We start from the raw sequence: 15,186 nt of genomic DNA, 5'->3' as shown, positions 1-15,186 counted from the left end.
GCAAGAGAAGTTAAAGCCTACACAGGCAGGTGGCTCATCTGTATCCTTCAGGCTAGTCTGTAAGCCAACACCCAGGGTGGTGCCCGAACCTGGCTGACTCAAGTCTTTGTTTTGAGGAAGCCACCACTTTGTGGTCCCAGTCTCAGAGCGTGCTACTTCTTCCCTATTTGCTCAACGTTGCAGCTTCCCTGAGAAGAGGAAAGGGCTTTTTGTCCTCTTCCTTCACTCACTACCCAACCACCACCAGTTGGCTTCCACACACACAATTACAGAAATGGAACAGCACATTGTGGAGGAAAGAGTTTAGGACTTGATGTCAGATAACCCACTGAGCTTCTCTTTTCTCCTCCATAAAATGGGATGATTGCCTTCCTTATGAAGCTGCAAGACTAAATGATGGTATGGAAGGGGCTTTCAGCCATTAAACAATATATAAATGGATAATCGGATATGGGCTTTTAGATACTATACTAACTCACTTTTTTCCCCAACTCATTTACCACCTGCAAAGTCTTATATTTCCCAAATGAGCCAAAAGTCCCCCCACTTCCCCACTCTGCCAATCTAGAACCCTCTTTAACCCCTTACAAATTCTTCTTTACCAAGTTCTCTACTCTTAGTCATGCCCCTTTTTGATGACTTTAAAATTCTGCAATTGTTAAATACTATGTGAAAAGCACTGTGAGGAGTGTTGGGGGAAAATTGAAAAGTAAATAAGATAATTCCAGTCCATATGAAATTTACGATTCAGTAGGAATGACACACATATGTTACAAATGTAACACACATGTTACAAAGGCATGAGCATGGGACCAGGAAAAGTGCTTAGTGTGCGATGGGACTTGGAGTTCCAACCTACGATCCTAGTGGTCTGGTCTTTAAAATCCTGTATCAGAGGAGCTGATCCTTAGGGTTGTTTCATCTGTTCTGACGCCCTTGTTATGGTTTCATTTGCTCCCTAGTCTTGAGATTTGTGGAATTGTTATCCCATTACACTGGACTTTACATATATAAGAATCACCCTGGAGATGAAGTAACTAAGTCAGAGGGAGGAACAGTAGTTGCTTGAGCTCCTATGTCTTGTTCAGTGGTTCTCAATGGGGAGAAATTGGATCACCTCTAGAGACTCATTTTGGTTGTCATACTGGGGGGTGCTGTTATCTAGTGGGTAGAGGCCAGAGATGCTGCTAAACATTCTGCACTGCACAGGACAGCTCCCACAGCAAAGAAGTATCCAGGCAAAAATGTAGATTGTGCTGAGGTTGATAAATTTTGGTCTAATAGAGAATCAGATGTCCTAAAAAGAGCAGAATTATACTCTATATATTGAAAAGGGTAACTATCTAAGACTTGGAAATATTTTTGTTAGACTTTGCTTGTGATGGTGCTGGTCCTTTTACCAGCAAAACGATTCCTGATAGTTCATCGCCGAAACAACTTTTTATTTTTCCTGTGAAAGTGACTCTCCGCACGTAGCCATCTACACATTCTCTTCCTCCTCCCCTCCCCAACAGTAAGCATTTCTAGAACCACCGACTAGAGTGACAGGTGCAAGGATGATTCCCTAAGACTGGGAGAGAGGAGCCCCAAGATTTTGCCTCAAGGGAGCTTACTGCAATCTCAGTGGCATCCCTTTTGTCCCGTCCAGCTCAGATTGTTCAAATAGCATGTGTTCTGGGTTGCCCTTGAACCTAAAGGACTGCTTCAGCCGTTTAAACCTTTTTGTCATAGGTTCACCTCCACATCAGGGTTCAAGTTCAGGAGCTGCGTGGTCTGTTCCTCAACTGGGACTGGGATCATTCAGGTGAGAGCACCTGGGACTGGGATCATTCAAGGGCAGAGGAAATGCCTTCTAGCCTAGAAGTTGAATCACTTAGGGTCATTTACATGCTAGGCACTATGCTACATCCTGTGGGAGGTGCAGAAGAAGTATAACAGATGATCTTTGTCTTCTGGGAATTGACAGTCTAAACTGGAGGAAAACAAATATATATGAAGAAATAACCAGCAATTCAAGGCAGAAAATTATACATCTTGAAGACAGTAAGTACTGTAGGAATTTAGTGGTGAAAGAGATCCCTCTGAATGAGGAGGGTCAGAGAAGGATTTCTGGGGGAAGAGGGGGTCACCTAGGACCTTAGGATGGGTCTAAAAAACAGTGAAGAGTTAAGTGGAGAAAAAGAGGATTATGAAAGTTATGTTTGAAGAAGGAGAAAACCAACCTGGCTGGGGTTGAGGCAATCAGTGGGAGAAAAGTCAGAGATAAAGTTAGAAAGACAGGTTTGCCAGATTGTGGCAGAACTTGACTATCAGGCTAAGGAATGTGTATTTTATTCTGTAGGTAAGTGGGGAGCTGGCAGTGGTATAGGAGGCAGAGTGACCTGATGAGGCCTCTCAACCCCAGACCAGGTTCCCCCACTCCTGCATCCTGGCCTCTCTAAAGCCATTGGTCTGGAAGCCAAGGATTCCAACCTTCCGTCACTGCTGCCTCCTCCAGACCCACAGCTGTTCCAGGAAAGGTCATGAGAATTCAAAGACCCAAACCGAGTCCCACATCTGACCCCAGCTTGGTGTTTGTTTCACTTTCCCCCCATCTACAAAAATGAGCCCATTACCTTTATTTACCCTCGAAGCAACAAAATGAGGATAGCAGAACTTGGATCTGCTCCTGCTTGGAGGGAAACTCTCACGGGCTTTCCATCGGTATCCAGAGGCTGTGTGGAACTCCGGAAGAGAGAGAGGCTGGGCTCTGAAGGGTGGGCACCAATCCAGGCCCTCCTCTCTCCCAACCCCCCCACCCCCTCCCAACGCAGGCTACAGGAAGCAGCAGCTGTTGTCCTGTGGGGAAGACAGGCAGAGGTCCACCTGGCACTGCTGGGATTTTCGCAACACCCACTCCAACAACTTCAAACACCACACACATACACACACACACACACACACACACACACACACACACACACACACACACACACACGCACAGCAGCGGCCTGGGGAGAGCAGATGACTGACACCAAGAGCAGGGACTACGACCCTCCCCTCAAAGGGGAAGGAGGCTGGGCTACCTTATGTCCCTGGATAGAGGCTGCCCTGTGAGGGGCTTTCTTCCTTCCCATCTTCTCTCCCACCATTTTGTCTTCTGCTCTCTCTTCTTTCATTTTTCTCTTCTCCCTTCTGCCAGACTCCCTGGCCTGTTGCCTGACTCCTTTTTGTTCTTCTAACCTTGTTCCCCTTCCTCCAGCCTTTCCTCTCCCCCTGTGAACGCAGTGAAGGAAAAAAGGCTTAATTATCCTACCAAGGGCAAAGCGAAGCAGATCCTAGAAGCTGGATAATTTTGCTGAATAAACAAAATAAATCACCTGCCTTCTCCAAACAGTGGAGATGAAGTAAGGGTTTCAGGTTGACTTGTGCAAATAACAGATTTGTCTTTTCAGTGTTCCCCTGCAACCCTAAACCTTCACTCCCTCTTCCCTTTGACCTGAGACAGCATGGCTGGCTGTCTTTACTTTCACAGAGCACTAAGGCAGCCTTCTGGAGGACCCGGCATAATGAAGTTGAAGAGCAAACTGGGCTAATTATAATGACAGAAAAACACAAGAGCAGAGGGCAGTGCAAGTCGTGGTTTGGAAACATCTCACTCTAGAATAATGAGAAGTGAGGAGGAGTCTGGGCTAGGAATTCAAATGAGCTCTCAGCCTCCCACCCCCCTCCTCTAACCCCAGCCTTGAGGCCAGGGCTGCACTGGACTGGGCTGATCCACATTCTGTCCACAGTCTGCTTTAAACCATAGATTTTATCTCCAAACATTTGCATTTCTACTGCAGCAGAGGCATAATTCTCTACCCACAAGTTCAAACTACAAAGACTCAGGCACCTGAACAAAGCAGTGAATACTGTGCCCACAGCCAAGGCCTCACCCCCAGGGAAAGCAGAGGAGCCAGAGGCCTGTGTGAAACTCTCTCCTGGTTCTCTGTTGCCGCCTAGTGGTGCTTCTCACTCCCACATCACTTTATTCTTCCAGAGATCCTTCATCCTAACCCACAGCTATGCTCTCTCTCTACTAAAATGAAGTCTCCTGACCTCAAAACAACCACCCCACCTTCCTGACTCAGAACTGTAACTTCTGGACCAGAACACAAACTGTGTGACCCAGATAGTTTGCATGACCTCTCTGTAGCCACATCCACCCCAAAGCCAGGGCATCTTTAAACAGCTACTCTTTTACTCCTCTGCTTAGAACCCTTCCAGTGCTCCCCACTGTGTGCACGGCAAAACTCTCAGTCCTTCTAATGGCCTCTGAGGCATCCTGTGATCTGGCCTCTGGTCCCTCTCGGATTCCATCACTCACCTGCTCCAACCATGCAGAACTCCTTACTGTCCCTCCAACGCTGGTGGCATCCATCAGCTTTAGGGCTGTCCTCTCTACTTGGAGCATTCTTCTCTAGACAAGTATAGTTCAGTGTCTCACCTTCAAGTCTTTACTTGAAGGTCACCAGTGTCACATACTCAAAAATTGGAGGAATTCCCACCGTGGCTCAGCGGAAACGAATCCGACTAGGAACCATGAGGTTGCGGGTTTGATCCTTGGCCTCACTCAGTGGGTTAAGGATCCGGCGTTGCCGTGAGCTGTGGTGTAGTTTGCAGATGAGGCTCGGATCTGGCATTTCTGTGGCTCTGGCATAGGCCAGCAGCTGTAGCTCCGATTTGACCCCTAGACTAGGAACCTCCATATGCCACAGGTGCGGCCCTTAAAAAAAAATAAAAATAAAAATGGCTACCCACCAACAAGTCTTGTTCTTTTTTCCTTAGCAATTATCACTTTGAGCAAAGTCTTTTTTACTATCTTTCTGTCAGTGGAATGTAAGGATTCTAAAAGTAAGGATTTTTGTCTCTTTTATTCACTGATATATCCCAAGGACCTTGGCACATAGTACATGCTCAATAAATATTTGTTTGACTATGTTAAAGAACCTGACCCCCCTATTCCAAGAACACCACCTACTTACAGGTGATTCCTGAAAACAAAAACACTGACTCAGTTTTCCAGGGCTTCCCACCCACAGTTAGTGATGCTTCACTTCCTTAATGTCTCAGTTCTTCTGAGTCTCATATGCCAAGCTCACTGGAGCCCCAAGAGCAGCTCTCACCCAGGCTCTCCACTCAGCCATAATTGCCACAACGAACAGGGACTACAAGGGAGAGGAAGGTCTAGGCCGCATGTGGAGCAGCACCACTACCAAATTTTCCAATTTGGACAATGGTCAAGCATTACAATTTTTTGGCCACATCCATGGCATGTTGAAGTTCCCGGGCCAGGGATGAACCCATGCCACAGCAGTGACAATGCCAGATCCTTAAGCTGCTGCGCCACCAGCCATCCTTACTCTTAGTAAAGGAAAGAGTGAAGGATGAGAGGTGCTGGGTGTCATCTCCAGGTAAAGCCAGGTGACCTTGCTTGTCCCCTGGAACTACAGGAACCCAGAGGGATCATTATGAAATAGCTGAGTTATGAATCATGACTGTGATGACTCGTCCACTTCCTTGTTTCCTCCAGCTCCTTCAAGAAATGAGCAGTAAGTCCTGATAACAAGAAGCCATACAAAGTAACTTTCTAGGTTATTCCTGCTATAGCTCAGGCCAGAAAAAAGCAGTCCTTACCACCACAGTGATTGGCTCTTCCCAGAATCAGAACTAGAGGTGTATCTAAGAGATAATAAATGACAACTCCCCCTGAAATTCATTTTGGGTTTATATGTGGGTTAGGTGCTTTATTAGAGTCATTAAAACCATGTGGCTAGGGGCCAGAGCTAGTCTTTGAGTGGGAGGATTAATGCTTCCTCATTGCTGAAGATGTTTAGGCAGGTGTCCTAGCTCCATAGGTATCCACTTATTTGGAACATGTAAGTCGAGAGGCATGACCCTGATTCATTTCCTAATCCAGGCTGTTCCCCAGCCTGCTCCCAAACAGAAGCAACACAGGCCAGGCAAACTCATAAGAAGTTAGTTGTTGAGAAGAGGCCCTCATAAATCCAAGGCCCAGTGGTGAGCAGGTGTGTCCCAAGGAGCAGGAGCCACAGCAGGAGGACTCAGTGAGCAGGTGAGGCACAATGGCATGTGGGTGAGTAGAGAGGAAAGAGAAGGGATGCGTTCTGGCAGATAAGAGGACACTCAGGTGGGTGACAACATGGACAAGGGAGGGACGCAATGTCAAGGGGATGAGGACACACATGGGGAGAGAAGAGAGAGATCCTGGGGGATGGAGGCATAAGGTGGGGATATGGACAAAAGGGTGATGAAGTCATGGAGGGGACGAGACACAGCGAAAGGGATAGGAGCATAGGGACACAAAGGGATAGGATTTGAGGGAGAGGAGATGGAACAAGGCGTGGGAGGCAAGAGGGACAGAATGAAGGAGGATGAGGTTACAAGATGAGCGCGGTGGGGCCATACGGTTGGTGGTAGCCCATAGCATTTGTGGGCACACAGAGGGAAAGGAAGGGACAAGACATAGGGTGAGGGATGAAGAAGACCGTAGAGGAGGGAGACTGGTGATTAGCTAGAAGGAGCAGACTTAGGCAGGCTAATTTCCCCCTTCCTGCTCTCTGTCCCCAGAGACCCCAGCCCTCTGTTCTGACGGTTCCCCCTAGGAGAGATGGCACCAGCCAGAGCAGGATTCTGCCCTCTGCTGCTGCTCCTGCTGCTGGGGCAGTGGGTGGCCAAGGACCCAGTCAGTGCCAAGCCCAGACACATGACTTCAGCTCAGTGGTTTGAAACCCAGCACGTGCAGCCCAGACCTCAGGGATGCAACACTGCGATGGGTGCCATCAACAAGTACTCAAAACGATGCAAAGCCCTCAACACCTTCCTGCATGAATCCTTCTCCAGCGTGGCCACCACTTGTCAGACCTCCATCATAGCCTGCAAGAATGGCCATGAAAACTGCCATCAGAGCCAGAAGCCTGTATCCCTGACCACGTGTATGCTTACCTCGGGGAGGTACCCAGACTGCAGGTACAAAGAAAAGCAACTGGTTGCTCCTTATATTGTAGCCTGTGAACCTCCCCAGAAGGAGGACTCTGGGAAACTCCAGCTGGTTCCTGTCCACTTGGACAAAGTCCTTTAGGTTTCTAGCCTTCTTCGTGCTTGGGCCATGCCTTAATTCCCTCTCCAGGACTCTGGATCACTCTTATGCCCAGAAGGTTCCCTTCTGACATCTCTTGGGGCCCTTCTTAGCTCAGGCTCCTCTGAGGGGTGTGGAGGGTTGAGGCTGATACCTTAGTCGTCTAAACTCCAGAAGAGATGGTGTTTCAACTCTTTGTTGCTGTTTTCCCAGGAGCTTACCCCCAGGAAGCTTAGGGGCGTGGGTTCCTTGGTCTGTGCCTCACACATCTCTCCCCTGCCCCCTCTTCTCATGGCACCATGACAAGAAAAGGAAAGAAATGGAAAAGGAGTGTGTGGGATTTATGGAAAGAGTTATGGCTGTCCCTAAACCAGGCCCCTTTCCCAGCTGTGATGTGGTCGTGAAGTGGCCCGAGTACAGAGAGGCAACCAGAAGGAAAGACGGCCAAGAGTCACCTCTTCATATTGACACAGCATTTCACACCTTTCCCGCTGTGTCCTTTGAGACATAGACTTGACAGGGATCCCTTGCCTTCTTCGCAGATGAGGACGTTGAGACTTCAGAAAGATTGATTAATTAAAAAGCTTGTCAAGTTGTTAGTAGCAGAACCTGGACTTGAAACCAGGTCTCCTGCCTCTAAATACTTTCTTTACTGCTGGGCAAAAAAGGGGGAGACTTCTGCAGGGGCCAGAGGGAAACTAGGTAAGAGTTCATCCGTGAAGAAATGTACCGAGAGCTCTGAAGAGCCGGTTACCCTGTGTTGGCTGCGGGAAAGGCCATTGGCTCTGCAGCCAAGGGACTATTTATGAGGTGCCCCGGGGATCTTAATTCACTCCCCACCCCCCGACCCCCGCCTCTCGGCCCTCCTCCTTCACTAGCCCACTGCTCCCCCACCCTGGGCCCCAGACTTGACTCTGGCTTGACGGTCTAGGACTGAAGGCCTGGTGTCAGGGGAGTGTCCCAGCTTTATCCCCCTGCTCCAGGATCACATTTCCCTTGACCTCAAGGGACTTCCGTGGCTCAGTGCCTGCTTGTCACAAACAAGCTGGTGGGAGCTGCCAGAGCTTCCTTCCTTTCGATAATGATCTCTCCTGCCTCGGTGCTTCCCTGGCTCTCCGCTCTGGCAGTCCGCCCAGGCCGGAGGGGTTGAGATGTGGAGATGCCATCTCTCAGTCCCCCTGGGCTGCAGAAACCACTTCTCCCTCCCTGGTGAGCAGAGCTGGAGAAGCTGTGGCTTTGGGGTGGCTCCATCCTAAGAGCCTCACCCCCTAGCCCTCTGCCTGGCATTGCCTGCAGCCCTGACACACCAGTCCCTTCTCTCTTCCTTAATCTCAGTCCTAGACAAACTGTACCACGCCCATGCCTGCCCCACGCCCACCCTACTTCAGCACCGAAATACTACTTTGTCAGACCTTCCTTTCCCAGATGCAGGGGTCTACTACCCATCCCCGCATCCCCGACCCTCCAGTGTTCCTCTATTCCTTACCAGAGTCGCAGTAAGCTTTGGAACCAGATAAAATTTGGTGTAAATCATGGCTCCCTCCTTTCCGGTTACTGGACCTCCTGAAAACTGCCGAACATTTTTGCTACTATGTTTCCACGTATGGTAGTGATATGACCTACCCAACAGGATTGCAGGAAGATTTAGAAATGACATCTATGAAGCCTTTGTCAGCCCCAGGCACTGGTAGACATTCAATAATGATGGCTAGCAACAGCCCTATCCAGCTATAGATTGCCTTGATAAACATAGACCAAGGCCAACACCCCACTCAGTTCTCCTTGAGGGCTTCCTTCTGCTGGAGTGAGTTTATGAGCAGGTTAGAGTATAAGTCTTCAGGCAGAGTCCTGCTAGGTAGGCTGGATGGTTTGAGATGGTAAGAAGAGAGGTAGGGAAGGGATGATGAAAAGGAAGGGGAGCAGAACATTGAACAATTCGAGCAGAATGTGGGGCCAGTATGTTGATGAGTCTTGAAAGTAGAGGGACAATAAATATACTTTCTGACCAAATGCCAAGTGACTGAATGGAAAATCTATATATCCTGTGGTCCCTTTACTACACATTTATCATCCTAAATAGATGGTTTTCAACTGAGGTACATAAAAAACCAGGATACTTATGGGTAGCTGATTTTTCTTTTCACTGTATACTTTTTTCACAACTCTTTTTATATTCTTTATTGATGATTTTTCTTATGGATATTATGGTCTTAGAAACATCCTCACAAAATTTAAAGTGGCTAAAATTATGCCTTTAATGCATCCTCTCAAAATAAGAAGAATTTCCAAATGTGACTTTTTCTTGAAAGACTCATGATCTAAATAGTATTAAATAACTGAAAAAAATTAAACAAAATTCTAGAGTAATCTATGGTAATAGATGGCCTTGGGGAGTACTAACTGGGAAGGTATAGGAGGTAAGCTGGAAATGTTCTATTCTTGATCTGGATAGATCTAGAACTATACCCTTAAGATATATTCACTTTACTGTATGCAAGTTATACTTCAATTTAAAAATCCTTCTGGGAGTTCCTGTTGTGACTCAGCAGTAACAAATCCAACTAGTATCCATGAGGATGCGGGTTCCCTGGCCCTGCTCAGTGGGTTAAGGATCTCGAGCTGCCATGAGCTACGGTGTAGGTCTCAGACACAACTCATATTCTGCATTGCTGTGACTGTGGCATAGACTGGCAGCTGCAGTCCCAATTCAATCCCTAGTCTGGGAACTTCCACATGCCACAGGAGTGGATCTAAAACAAACAAATAAATAAAATTTTAAAATAACAAAAAAAGGTAAATAAATAGTATTCATATTATTTATTAAATTACTGTAAATACTTTGGGCTCAATGGAGTTCCCTGGTGGCTCAACAGGTTAAGGACCCAGTGTTGTCACTGCTATGGCTCAGATCACTGCTTCAGCTGGGATTCAGTTCCTGGCCTGGGAACTTCTACATGCCTCAGGCACAGCCAAAAAATTTCTAAAGTTGTCCAATTAATTCATGCTGTTCTGTTATTTATATAACTTCAATTATTATTTATTCAACTAGTTTTCCTATTTTTAAACTATGTGAAAATTCTCAATTTTTTCATATAATATAAACTTTCACAACCATTCATTATTACAACATTTTCCTTTAAATAATAAATGGGCATGTATATTTCCATTAACTGATAGAATCTCAACATTTTTAAAGTTCATAAAGAAAATTTCACTTCTGGTTATATTCAAAGTACCCATCAATATTTGAAAGTGATTATTCCAATATTAGCTATGAACCCAAACAAGCTGCCTTGTTTTTATACTGATGTTTTACTGATTTGACAGTCACCCATTCCTTCACATGATCATGATCACAGCCAAGTTCAGGAATGCCAAAAATTATGTTGAAACAAGCATTTGGCTGGTCAGCCTTTCAAAGGCTAAAGTTGAAGTCCAAAACAAATAACAGGTTTGGACCAATTACCAAGGCTGTCTGCATCTTGATGCATTCCTACCTGAAGGCTGAAAAATGGGGAAAAGAAGACTGATTTAGTTATGAGATTTCTGTTGTTGGCGGATGGCAGTTTGGAGAGGGGAGGAGGGTGTCCAGGGGCATGTGGCCCTGCCTTATGTAGATGGCTCTAAAGAAAATCGTTTTACATAGGGAACTATATTAATCATTTGTGTTGGGGCATGATGGAGGATAATGTGAAAAAGAAAAGTATATATGTATAATTGGGTCACTTTGCTGTACAGCAGAAATTGATGGAACATTGTAAATCAACTATAATAAAAAAAAAGAAAAGAAAAGAAAATTGTTTCAACCTGGACCTAAGGAGCAGAATTGGAGTTCAGTAGGGAAAGTAACCCAAGAACTGGAGCTAGTGTGAGCTTGCTTTCCTAGGAGTGAGACTAACTGCGATAGACTAGGTAGGAAACCTCTACATGACCCTAGTTCATGTCCCCAGAGTCTCCATGCTCTGAAGAAAATGACCCATAGACACTATGAAGAGGGCCAGCTGAGTCAATGTGAAGAGAAGGGTCCTAATCTTTTTTTAACTCTTGGCTGTTCCCATGGCATGTGGAAGACCCCAGGCCAGGGATCCAACCCGCACCACAGCAGCAACTTGAGCCGCTGCAGTGACAATGTCAAATGCTTAACTCACTTTACCACAAGAGAACTCCAAAAGGGTCCTTATCTCAAGGGCAGGGTGTAAGATGAAGAAATGCCCTTTAGGCTAGGACCCTTTTCCTCCCATTGAATCAAATGGCCCTTTTTGTAGTGTCTATGGTTCTAGGGGATGACCCTAGAGCTATAGCAGCAGAAAACATACCAATGGCAACAACATCCAGGGAGCCTTCTCTTTAAGAACCTTGGCCCATTTCATCACATTTATCCTATGCTCCTGTACAACTGGGCCTCCAAAAGGGCTCTGAAGTCTTCAGATCCTAATTTTAAGTCCTCCTCCTACCCTCATTCCACCATAGAGGGGTAGAGAGAGCAGTCACAGCTCTTACCAGAATGTTTTGCTGTGCAGGACTCCAGAGCCAGTTAGTTTGGGAGCATCCTTGAGGCCACGAGGGCATAAGAAAACATTGCTAATGAGGCCTTCTAGGAAGTCCATAGTTCACAAGAGGGGAGGTAAGAAAGGCTATCTGCCCATCATGGAAATACATATCATGATGGAAAATCCTCTTGACTTAGAGAGATTGGAATTTCCTCATCTATATAAAGGTCACCTATTTCATTGAGTATTATGTAGATTAAGTGTGACAACATATGTAAAGCACTTAGTACCATGGCTGGCGTGTAGGAAAAGCTTGAGAGATGCAATCATTTATATTTATTACTGTGATGTCAAATGTCGAGTGGCCAATTTGTGATGGATAGAACTGGCCTAGTGAGCTGCCTAGTTTCCATGATGGAAGAACAAAGGGTTTAAACAAAGGAGGCCAGACTCCTCAGCCTTCCCTTGCCAAAGAAAATTTCCTGGCTAAGAGTAAATCAGGTAAAGTTCAAGGTCAGACGAAAAGAACAGTATGCATTAATTCCTCTAGGTAAAGTCATTTGGAGTGGGCTGGGGTGGGGGCAATGCATTCAGTTAGAGCCAAAAAAAAAAAAAAAAAAGGCTATTGAGTATTTCTGTTAAGACTACTTAAGTGTTTTGCTTAAAAAAAAAAAAATCATCTCTACCCTCCATGAATCCAAAGACATGAAGAGAAGGCAGAGGATCTAGGGCCGCTAAAATGTGAAAGTGTCCTCCTTACTAGCTCCTCTCCAAAGGGTTCAATTATCACAGCAGTTGATGGAGAGAGGGCTCTCATGACATTTCCAACCTCCCCTCCTGAGACATTTAGACAAGTCCTTGGGTAAACTTCCTGTCCCCTCACCTCCTCATGGAAGACCTCTTATACTTCTCCCACCCTCTGATTCAACTCCATTTCCTAGTTTGTCTTCCATTAACCAAAACCATCACCAATGGTCCTCCACTGTTTTCCAATGGATTGGTTACCATGGGAAAACATTACAATTGTTACTTTCTGTGGCTTCACATAGAAGCTTAGTTGAAGTTACACATTTAAAACATAAATTGTACACCTGAAACTAACACAATATTGTAAGTCAACTATTCTTCAATAAAAACAAAAACATAAAACCATCAACTGACCTAGTGTGAATCAGTTCAAATTCCTGCTTGGGCCATGGCATTTACACAAGACAGAACTTCCCACCTGCATAGTTTTAGGCTCTTTCAGTAGAATTCATAAAATCATGTTACAAGCAATTACATCCAGTGACCTCAGAGATCATCTAGTCCTGCTCTCTGCATTTTACAAATGAGAGAAATAGGACCCAGGGGACCCAAGATCACATGGCTAGTTTAAGCAAAAATTCAGGTTTCTTGAACCAGTCAGGTGATGTTGACAAAGCAGCATTCTAGTTAATGGTCCCGAATAGATCCCAGACATCCTCCAAGGTCAAACTCACTGTAGATGGCTGGCAAATCAATCTGCAAATGGGCAGATTCCCAAGACTGAAACAAAAGCATGTTCATCCAAAAGAGTGTTCAGTGCCCATGATCCTGACATGTTTACATTTCTGCCTTTCAGTGCGGACCACATCCCCTTTACCTGAATGCTCACATTGTATCAGTGAGATGGGGAAAAAGAACAGCACCCAAGAACTTGATGGTAAACTAGTCAACCATATCCCTGGGCCATGCCATTGGCTCTTGGAAACATAAATAAGGACACACAGCAAGCAAAGATTTTCACTTCCCATCTGCTGTTTGGGGCCAGGGTGAAAATATTGCACAGATCCCATTTAGTGGACCTCCAGATGGGCCTGAAACATCTGAAATATTTTATCTTTGGTAAGGGTCATCATTCTTTACCCTCAAAGTTGGCACATCCAGGGCTGGGTTTTCATGGTCAGCTAGAGCCTGTAGAACAGCATTTCTCAGGCTTTTCCCTGAAGTGCTAGTCATGGCAGAGGAGAATTGGTTAAAAGATCCAAAGTTGTGCCCAGCAGGCATGACCTTTCTCTGAAGCCTCTTTCTTTCACTTAACTAATATTTATAAAATAGCCAAGTGCATAGATGCTTTATATGTTATCTTAAAATTTCATTTGTGATAATAATGGATCAATATTAATTTACTGATTTGGATGGCTGTGCTGTGGTTATGTAGGCAAGGGTACTTGTAATTAGGACACAGTTGTTTTTGTATGAAGGAGGAATGAAGCAGTATGTCTGTAACTTATTCTTAAATATTTCAAAAATGTTAATAATTAGGGAATCTAGGTGAAGTATGTGGAGGAGCTCTTTATACTATTTCTGAAACGTATATATTTGAAATTATTTCAAAGCAGAAACATTTTAAATTATTTTTATAAGAAATTTACTTGGGAGTTCTCTTGAGGTACAGTGGGTTAGGAGTTAAGGATGTGGTGTGGGTTTGATTCCTGGCATGGGAATTTCACAAGCCACAGGCTCAGCCAAAAAAAAAAAAAAAAGGTAATTTATTTGAATTTTTCAATATACTCTATCATAGTTTTATTTTATGTAAAAACAATGCTTTAAATTACTTCCTTTCCCCCCTAAAATAGTTTTGGTAAAACTGGGAAAGAAGACATGTATCTTGTGGTTTTGTGTACACTTTGCACATATCTGTATTCAACCTAGAGTAGAAGTGGAGTTCCCATCGTGGCTCAGTGGTTAACGAATGCGACTAGGAACTTGATGGTAAACTAGTCAAGCATGTCACAGCAACCCAGGATCTGAGCCGAGTCTGCGACCTACACCACAGCTCACAGCAACGCCAGATCCTTAACCCACTGAGCAAGGCCAGGTATCGAACCCACAACCTCATGGTTCCTAATCGGATTAATTTCCGCTGAGCCACGATGGGAACTCCAGACCAATATACTTCTACTCAAGGTTGTATTTTTTTTTTTTTTGTGCCATTTCTTGGGCCTCTCCTGTGGCACATGGAGGTTCCTAGGCTAGGGGTCTAATTGGAGCTGCAGCTGCCAGAGCCACTGCAACTCGGGATCCGAGCTGCGTCTGCAACCTACACCACAGCTCACGGCAATGCCAGATCCTTAACCCACTGAGCAAGGCCAGGGATCGAACCCACATCCTTAGGGAGATAATATCCAGTTCCTAAGCCGCTGAGGGACAACAGGAACTCCCATCTGATTGTTTTTATCATTGATGCCATCCTCCCTGGAGGATCCGAACGCTGAACACAGACTTGAAGAAAGTTGAAAGCCGCAAAACCATGTGAGGGGAGCCACATGCCTCCACTCTGGCTGGGCTGAAGCCTACGTCCTCCCCTTCTTGAGGATGGATCCTATAGTCAGGATCAAAGGGAGGCAGTCCACCCACAGAGGCAAGATCGTGGTGGCTCTGTGCTCCCCAAGAAGGTCCCAAAGAACTACACAGTAAAGAAAAACAGACCTGGAAAGAGGCAGGGTCAGCTGCTGGGAACAGAAGGAGGCTTCCCAGGGAGGTCCCATTGTGGCTCAGAGCAGGTTACAAACCTGAATAGTAACCATGAGGATGCAGGTTTGATCCCTGGCC

General features: G+C 45.6%; 1 protein-coding gene across 1 annotated transcript; it reads left to right on the top strand.

The window, feature by feature from the left end:
- Positions 1–6,564: 6,564 nt before the first annotated feature.
- Positions 6,565–7,864, top strand: LOC125136044 (ribonuclease 7-like). The gene has a single exon (XM_047796639.1). The coding sequence runs from the start codon at positions 6,653–6,655 to the stop codon at positions 7,121–7,123; it is 471 nt and encodes a 156-aa protein (XP_047652595.1). The 5' UTR covers positions 6,565–6,652; the 3' UTR covers positions 7,124–7,864.
- Positions 7,865–15,186: the final 7,322 nt, after the last annotated feature.

Source organism: Phacochoerus africanus, chromosome 9, assembly GCF_016906955.1.
Source record: "Phacochoerus africanus isolate WHEZ1 chromosome 9, ROS_Pafr_v1, whole genome shotgun sequence".
NCBI classification, from domain to species: Eukaryota; Metazoa; Chordata; class Mammalia; order Artiodactyla; family Suidae; genus Phacochoerus; species Phacochoerus africanus.
Note: the sequence above shows the minus strand (reverse complement) of the source record. Positions and strands in the feature narration are given on the sequence as shown.